This window comes from Oncorhynchus tshawytscha, linkage group LG12 (assembly GCF_018296145.1).
Source record: "Oncorhynchus tshawytscha isolate Ot180627B linkage group LG12, Otsh_v2.0, whole genome shotgun sequence".
NCBI classification, from domain to species: Eukaryota; Metazoa; Chordata; class Actinopteri; order Salmoniformes; family Salmonidae; genus Oncorhynchus; species Oncorhynchus tshawytscha.
In genome coordinates this window covers 7,470,232-7,479,415 of record NC_056440.1, presented here as the reverse complement: position 1 = coordinate 7,479,415, position 9,184 = coordinate 7,470,232, and the positions used below count along the sequence as shown (strand labels likewise).

Sequence of the window (9,184 nt, the reverse complement as noted above, 5' to 3'; positions counted from 1 at the left end):
ATATATGTATTTATATAATATAAAATACAACTTACTGTACATTTAAATTACACATATTCTTATCTTCCCTTATTTCCCAAATTGTAAGTGCTTCATAAGATAAATAGAGTCCTTTCTCAAAGTCAAACAATGCATTTACACTCAAATAAAGAAACATGACATTTTGAGAAAGAAACAAAAAACAGACTGAAGGAAAATAACAACTGTCTGTGTTGAAAGTGGAAACAAGTGCTCTGTTTAAGTGGTGTATATCCAGCCAGTCAGCCAACCAGTCAGTCAGCCAGTCAGCCAGTCAGCCAACCAGTCAGCCAGTCAGTCAGCCAGTCAGTCAGCCAGTCAGTCAGTCAGTCAGCCAGTCAGCCAGTCAGGCAGTCAGCCAACCAGTCAGTCAGCCAGTCAGTCAGCCAGTCAGCCAGTCAGTCAGCCAGTCAGTCAGTCAGTCAGCCAACCAGTCAGTCAGCCAGTCAGTCAGTCAGCCAGTCAGTCAGTCAGCCAACCAGTCAGTCAGTCAGCCAGTCAGCCAACCAGTCAGTCAGCCAGTCAGTCAGCCAGTCAGCCAGCCAGTCAGTCAGCCAGTCAGTCAGCCAGTCAGTCAGCCAGTCAGTCAGCTAGCCAGTCAGCCAGCCAGTCAGCCAGTCAGCCAGTCAGTCAGCCAGTCAGCCAGTCAGTCAGCTAGCCAGTCAGCCAGTCAGTCAGCTAGCCAGTCAGCCAGTCAGTCATCCAGTCAGTCAGTCAGCCTGCCAGTCAGTTAGCCAGTCAGCCAGCCAGCCAGCCAGCCAGTCAGTCAGTCAGCCAGCCAGTCAGCCAGTCAGCCAGTCAGTTAGCCAGTCAGTCAGCCAGCCAGTCAGCCAGTCAGTCAGCCAGTCAGTCAGCCAGTCAGCTAGTCAGCTAGCTAGCCAGTCAGCCAGTCAGTCAGTCTGCCAGTCAGTCAGCCAGTCAGTCAGTCTGCCAGTCAGTCAGCCAGTCAGTCAGCAGCCAGTCAGCCAGTCAGCTAGCCAGTCAGCCAGTCAGGCAGTCAGTTAGCCAGTCAGTCAGCCAGTCAGTCAGCCAGTCAGCTAGTCAGCTAGCTAGCCAGTCAGCCAATCAGTCAGTCTGCCAGTCAGTCAGCCAGTCAGTCAGTCTGCCAGTCAGTCAGCCAGTCAACCAGTCAGTCAGCCAGTCAGCCAGTCAGCTAGCCAGTCTCAGCCAGTCAGATAGCCAGTCAGCTAGCCAGTCAGTTAGCCAGTCAGCCAGTCAGTCAGCCAGTCAGTCAGTCAGCTAGCCAGTCAGTCAGTCAGTCAGCCAGCCAGTCAGTCAGCTAGCCAGCCAGTCAGCCTGTCAGTCAGTCAGTCAGTCAGCCAGTCAGTCAGTCAGTTAGTAATTCCATGTCTGTTTACCAGATGGTAAAAAAGTTCCTCCCCATGGTCAGTGATGTGATAACCTTTTCCCACTATATTGCCGACCCAAACCGTACTGTGCTGAATTGGCTCGGGTATATTATCTTCAAATTGTCCTTTATGCTCTGTCCCAGTAACTTCATGGATGACCGAGCCATACTCTGCTGGCTCGGCTACAGTATTTTTTTGTTACACAGTGTCCTTTGTGGAAAAGGTTTCCTTCATCTGATGCAAGTCCGTAACCCAGCTCAGCTTGGCTCAGCTCAGCTTGGCTCAGTTCAGCTTGGCTCAGTTCAGCTTGGCTCAGTTCAGCTTGGCTCAGTTCAGCTTGGCCTAGCAGTGTGAAAACGTTTTGCTATTGATCTAAAGGTCAGTTGTGGGAGGTCATGTGACGCGAGAGGTGGTGCCTCTCCCTGAACGACTCGTTACAGATCGGACACTTGAGTTTCTCCTCACGCCTCCTCTTAACCATCGGCTCCATGGCCAACTCCTTCTTGTGGTGCGACCTCATGTGATACACCAGGTCAGAGGTCATCCTGAAGGAGGCGTTGCACTTGGCGCACCAGTTCTGGGCGGGCAGACACAGAGAGGTGAAGGAGGGGGGGAGTAAGGTTAATGCTGAGGGCATCTGCAGCTGGATGGGGCCCTGGCTCTTAGGCCAGAAGGCTGTGGCAGCAGCCGCTGCGTAGAGGAACGGACTCTGCTTGGACATGGCGCCCGGCACGGGGCAGTTGGTGCTCAGCTCGGCGCCGTGGAGTTTGGCGGCCAGGTGGTCAGCCTGGTAGAGTCTAGAGGAGGAGATGGTGTCGCCCACCGCCGGGTGGCAGTCCAGGAGTTTGGGCGTGGTCATGACCAGAGGAGAGATCTGGGAGAAGGAGGAGGTGGCGTGGCGGGAGGGTTGGCTGAATGCGCTCTTCCTCTCCCCGCTGTTCCCCCCACCATGCTGGGCTACGGAGGTGAAGGCGCTCCCTAGTGGAGAGGCCTCCATGCGGGTCTGTGGCTGGACAGGCTGAGTCTCCGACAGAACCTGCCTGATGTTGAGATGCTTCTCCTGGGGAGGGTTGTTGACCGGGCCGGGCCGACCGCCGTCCTTGTTTTCGGCGTTGGAGCTCTGGAGGTTTTTGGTGCTGCTGTTACCGTGCGTCTTTAGGCTCTGTGGAGACTTCTTGACCTCGGTGAAGGCGCTGCGTTTACCCTCACCACCTGACTCAGTGGATACCGACCCTGGTGGGGAGAACGTAGGCCCTCGTCTGTTCTCCTCCAGGCCGTAGGCTCCCCGGTAGTTCTGTGCCGAGCTAGCCAGCTCCTCCTTAGACTTGAGGGACTGAGACAGACTCAGAGAGGCCCTGCTACCATCCCTGTCCCTCTCTCTATCCCTGTCCTCTACCTCTGAGAACTTCCTCTTCCCAGAGCTCTCACTGCGTATCTCAGCCTCGCGGTCGCTGGGTGGGCTAGTCCGGCTGTTCTCTAGGTCCCTGGCTAGGTTATGGAAGTCTGTGGAGGGTTTCGCGTTGTCCCCCTCCGAGCGACCCAGTTTAGGGCTTGCCCTGGTGGGTGTGGTAGTTGTAAGGTTGGGGTTAGGGCGCTCGGTGCTTGGCTCCTTACTGGGGACCTCCTCGTCCACATCGCCTGCCGCCATGCTCTGTAGTCTCTTGGTGCAGCGAAACCTCAGGTGGGCGAGGAAAGGGAACTCAAATTGAAAGCGCTGGTTGCAGTCAGGACACGAATAGGGAGCCGACCCTGAAAACGGAGGGAAATAATGTCAGTCATTCAGAAAGAAGTTCTGTAGTAGGATATCTCCCTGAAAAACACCACTGTAATGTTTTGTTATAGGACTATAAGCTACTGATTATTATCAATTATGAATTATAAATAGGCCTAGAGAAGATTTATTAAATGTATTTTTTTTAAACACATTAATTTACCCTAAAAGGAAATGATACGGTGGGTGTAAATGCCAGGATGTGTTACAATATGACCTAATTAAACAATAACAGCGGGGTTATTACGCTCTTGAACTTGAGCTTCAAATCAACAATATTCCTCAACCTTTGTTTAATGATGCCGCAAAAGTGCAACGCAAACGCCTATATAAAAAATAATAAGCCGAGTACCAGGTCATGCTACAATTGCAACTCACCCTTGGCCTTGACCGGCGCTTTACCGGCGCTGAGCAGCAGCAGCAGCTCAATCAGGTCTTTCCCGTACCAGACCAACAGCTCCTCGTCCTTCTCGATCCTCCGGAGAGACCGGTAGAACAGCTGACCGTTCTTCACGTAGGCCTCGAGGTTCTGCTCCTCCCGGTCCCGCGCCGACTGCACGAGCCGCAGCCACATCAAGCCCTCAGACGTGCTGTTGGCTGCTGAGGTGTCCACCTGCGCGGTCAAACGGTGACAGAGAGCGAGGCAAATCGGTTAGTTGGACCGAAACGAGAAGTCCGTGCGCCAGTATTCATTCTAACCGTTACGCATAGGCTGTTCAATTATTATTTTTTAAATAGGCAATTTTTCATGTGTTTTGGCTGTGCAACTATCAATATGCATTATACCTACATGCGATCTTGTAAAATAAGATCTCCAATAGGTTCTAATCTAATGGCTACCCAGACTATTTGTATTGACCCCCCCCCCCCCTATTCTACGCTGCTACTACTCTCTGTTATTATCTATGCTTCGTCACTTCAATAACTCTGCCTACATGTACATATTACCTCAATTACCTCGACATCGGTGCCCCCGCACATTGACTTTGTACCGGTACACCCTGTATATAGCCTCCACATTGACACTGTATCGGTACCCCCTGTATATAGCCCCGCTATTGTTATTTTACAGATACTCTTTAATTATTTGTTATTCTTATCTCTTACTTTATTTTTTTTTTTTTTGGGGGGTATTTTCATAAAACTGCATTGTTGGTTAAGGGCTTGTAAGTAAGCATTTCACTGTAAGGTGAAACACCTGTTGTATTCGGGGCATGTGACTAATAAAGTTTGATTTGATTTTAATACATAGAGTATACCGTGTCACACCGACGTCATAAGAAATAGAAATGTGAAACTATACTGTGCTATCTTGTTGGTGAAATGGGATCAATAATGATAGAATCAACCACAGCAGACAATTTAATTCAGTCTGAAGAAGGAGACTGTAATAACATCGTAAATAAATAATATTATCATTATTATCATTCTAGAAAAATCATAATATTTGTCTTTCCTTACCCTGAATATGTATGGCGCCGTTCGTTTGTCCGTTGATTTGAGCGCTATGAAGGCTATGCTGTCATACAACGACGTGTGGCTCAAAACACAAGGCCCGAAAATGGCATTTTCCGGAATGTCACATGTGGTGTAGACACTGGTGAATATATCCGTTAGACACTGCTGCACGGCTTTAGCGTCGCCGTCCCAAACCAACTTCTGTGAGCTGGATTCCTCCATCGTTGACTATTGGTTGCGAACAGAACAGACAAAGAGAAAGAATGAATAAAGATACAATATACTAATGTCTAGAGATGATGATGAGGTCAAATAAACTGGCACTTCGTGAGAGGGTTGGCTAAATGCATGTAGTCAGCTGTCAAGGACGAGCTGGACTAGGAAAGGGAATTTTTGTGAGGCCGGTCGTTTTAATTAATTGAAGTCTATTGTAGGATGAGAATGGCCTATCAATTTCAAAGAGCATGGTTGGTTGCCTATTTTCCGCGGAAATTCCCAGATGCTGATGAAATAGCTGTTAATTAGGAGAAAATTAATGCATGGTCCTAAACGGAATAGGAACAATGGTGTAACATTTTTTTTTTTTAATAATTATGATAAACATATACAACCAGAACATTAATACAATAATGTTAAAACAATGAATGCATTATTACAAGCATTTCACTACACCCGCAAAAACATCTGCTAATCACGTGTTATATGTGAGCAATACAAATTTGATTTGATTGGATAATAATACAAAAAGAATCCAATATCAATGTAATGATAATAATGACATTGATACTAATATATTATCGCTGTCTCTAAATTATTATTGTTTATAGGCCTAACATGAATTATATTTGGTAGAGATGTATCACTTCAATTAGGCGTATTATTATTATTATAACTACTATTATTACAAAGGCTTTACTACATTGGATGTGCAAACGGAACTGTGCATTCATCTCAAACCCTAATTTCTAAGTGTGTAACCTAATTATTTAAATGTAGCCTCTGGTAGAGGAAGAAAAAAAATAGCAATAAGAAACGGTAAGGTCCGTAATAAAATCGAAAGAGCAATATCGAATGGATTTGGAAGTGGACTGTCAAAGTCACCGGTTTCATGTCAGACAACCTTTCACTCTATCCTACACGCGCTCCCAACGTATGTCCCCTCATTACCATAATCCACCACGTTCCCTCTCGAGACTGTAATTAAGGCAGCACGCAGAGTGTATTTACGGGTGACCAGTTTCTCTGGCCTCACTGAATTATGCAGCTGTGATCTACCTTTGCTTTGCCACTTGTTCCATTCAATTATGCGTATAGGCCGGTGTAAACACATCCCGTAGACACGTGCACGCAGGCAACAACAACAAAAATAGCCGTGTGTCTAGATGAATGACTGGTCAATAATAATAACGATAACGATTCAACTTTTGTATTATCAAATTCATTATATTTGTGCATGTTAATTTTAATGTCATGTTATCTTAATTTTATGCACATATGCAAATGTTTTTATAATTGTTTTCTTGTAAATCGTGCTACCTTGCCTTTAACACCAACCATGCGTCCAGATCTCATGAGCTTATTAACTAAAACCTACTTAATAATATTTGGCATGTAATAATGATCATTTGTACAACAAAATGTTGTAAAATATTGAAACGTGTTGATACGTTGAACATGCCTAAATGTCCCCATATCATTGAGAAGTTACTTCTTGTCCGCTGTTTGATGATGGATCATTAGTTTTCCATTCATTTGCTCACAGTGTCTGAGCCTAAAAGCAACAAAAAAAATGAACAGCTGTCTGCAATGCATATCAAACAAAATGATCCTCTTTCAAATGCCGCTTTATAGTGAAACATTATCATTCAAGAAACGTACCGGCCCTCGAACCAAAGTAGCTTTCCTCTTCGGCTGCCTGGGTTGAGGGAAAATACTTTGGAGCTATATCCTACGATCCTGTTCTCCTATTTAGCCGATTCTATATCAAAAACATTTGAACAAAATGCTACCCTTCAACTAAAGTCCACCGCTTGCAGAAAAAAAGCTTTTTTTTTTCGCTCCATCTCCTATATAACCCTGTCTTTTGTGACTTTAAAGGTCGCTCTCGCACCAAGGGAAAGCCACACAAAAGGTCCAATGAATATGCATCTGAGCTAAATGAGAGAGAATAGCACCCGGAATGTATGCGCATCCATAAAATGGATGAGGCCAACCCATTCAACCTTCTGCCTCCTATTTCAGAGCGTGTTTTACTCCTATATCCGGGTGCCTTGTCAGTCTAAAAAAAACTGCCCTAAATCAACGCAAGAGCTGAATTGCCGATTGTCTGCTTGTCCCCAACATCTGCGGAGCTCTGTCTCCAACACGACACCGTGCTCCATTCATGGGATGCTGACTTGGCTACTGCTTTGTGGCGGTGCCTGCCCGTCTTTCTGTCATTGCAAAAGAAACCCTCTATTAAGCGCGTACAAACACAGGCTCTGGCTACGTACCTTTTTTTGTTGACAATAAATAATAATCCACCAAAGTGATGCTTGAATCAATATACCGCCTTGGAGAGCAGGTTTCGATGCGTCCTCCGCGTCAGTACATGTCCCTGTGTGGTCGTTTGAAAGTGACAGTGGTGCCGCTGATACCGCCCTTTGCTGAGAGGCAGAGAGAGAGAGAGAGAGAGAGAGAGAGAGAGAGAGAAAGAGATGCGTGCAGAAGGGGCGCGATGCACTGGCTGACTGGCACACACACACACACTTTTTGTTTGCAGCACATAATCTACCCAATGAGGCGTGTCACTCACCGTCTCCTCCCTTTAACTCTTTACTGGCCGACTGACATTGGATGAGATTTATAGGCCGTATATGCTACAGCTACAGCCTCGTGCCATAACCTCCCAGAGCGCCTTTTTTTGTTGTTGTTATTATACCGTTGTTTCAGTTTGCGCGAGCACAACATAAAGCCATTCATATAAGATGTATTAAGGATTTTTAAACCGATTGACTCTCAAAGTAGGGTTGTGTTTTTTCCTACTAAATTGTCCATAAACAATGGATTGTAGCTACACTTAAGCCCTATTATTCATGTTGAGGTTTTATTAAGGTTTGCTTACTATAATTATTTATTATTTTTGAATTTTTTATTGGCCTATTATTTTTTCATTATTATAATTATTATATGACTAGCTTATTGAAGTTCAATTAAAGTCAGCAATATGAACGCCCCATGAATGAAAATAGATATCAATATCATTCCGTCACCTTACCATTACTAGCATCTGAAGTTTCCACAGCCGTACGGTGCTTTGCCCTGCAGGGAGGCGGCAGCCTAGTGGACACCTGCCTGGCTGGCGCCCAGCGTCCGGAGGAAAAGCCGGGCATCGTCGTTATGGAGACGGTGGGGACACGGTCGAGCCGTTCCACCGCTGGGCCAACCGACTGATGATCAGCTGTGTTAGAGAAAGCGGTTTAAGGTCAGGCTATAGTGAGTAGCCTTGGCGTACTATGTGATTTACTATCTGTTATTGTCATGTCCTATGACTAGCTCATTTGCATTCTCTGGCCCGACAGTTTTTTTTTTTTTTAAACCAGCTAATCTTAACATAGGAAATATCAGCAACCTGAACAACTCTGGTCGTCTGAACGAAGATGTTACATTTAGTAATTTAATGACATCGTAATATGTGACAAAGCACATATAGTGTCAGGTAACCAAAGCAATGACGTTTCATGATTTTAGATCACTGCCTTCAGCGCTAGGCTAAATACTTCCGCCATAGATCCCAAAGGTTCAGAAGTTGTCCGAATTAATTGACCAGAAATAATTCACTTAAGATTAAGAGCATCCATCCTTCCATCCATCCTTTCATCCTTCCATCCATCCTTTCATCTTTCCATTCATCCAACCTTCCGCGCATTTAAGTCTTTAGGTAGTTACTACGCACATGAGCTCATGTAACAGAGTCTACATTTTCAAGCTTTATCTTTATAGAACAAAGGTTGTAAGGAAATCATATTGCGCATTCATATCCATAGCAGGCGCACATCTGTATTCTAATGTCTAATACTGTTCTATTATGTTGTCTTCTAATTTATTATTCTATTCTATTCTGTTCTATTATATTCTGTTCTGTTCTATTCTATTCTATTCTGTTCTATTCTGTTCTATTCTATTTTATTCTGTTCTATTCTGTTCTATTATAGTCTGTTCTATTCTGTTCTGTTCTATTCTGTTCTATTCTGTTCTGTTCTATTCTGTTCTGTTCTATTCTATTCTTTTCTATTCTGTTCTGTTCTATTCTGTTCTATTCTGTTCTATTCTATTCTGTTCTATTCTGTTCTGTTCTATTCTGTTCTATTCTGTTCTGTTCTATTCTGTTCTGTTCTATTCTATTCTTTTCTATTCTGTTCTGTTCTATTCTGTTCTATTCTGTTCTGTTCTATTCTGTTCTGTTCTATTCTGTTCTGTTCTATTCTGTTTTGTTGTGTTGTGTTCTATTTTGTTCTATTTGTTCTGTTCTATCTGTTCTGTTCTTTTCTGTTCTGTTCTGTTCTATTCTATTTTATTCTGTTCTGTTCTATTCTATTCTATTCTATTC

General features: G+C 44.6%; 1 protein-coding gene across 1 annotated transcript; it reads right to left on the bottom strand.

The window, feature by feature from the left end:
- Positions 1-1,260: 1,260 nt before the first annotated feature.
- On the bottom strand, positions 1,261-7,309 carry LOC112240164 (PR domain zinc finger protein 8-like). The gene is made up of 4 exons (XM_024408505.2): positions 7,089-7,309; positions 4,600-4,824; positions 3,517-3,751; positions 1,261-3,116 (listed from the first exon to the last, which is right to left on the bottom strand). The coding sequence occupies exons 2-4, from the start codon at positions 4,816-4,818 to the stop codon at positions 1,747-1,749; spliced, it is 1,824 nt and encodes a 607-aa protein (XP_024264273.2). The 5' UTR covers positions 4,819-4,824; positions 7,089-7,309; the 3' UTR covers positions 1,261-1,746.
- Positions 7,310-9,184: the final 1,875 nt, after the last annotated feature.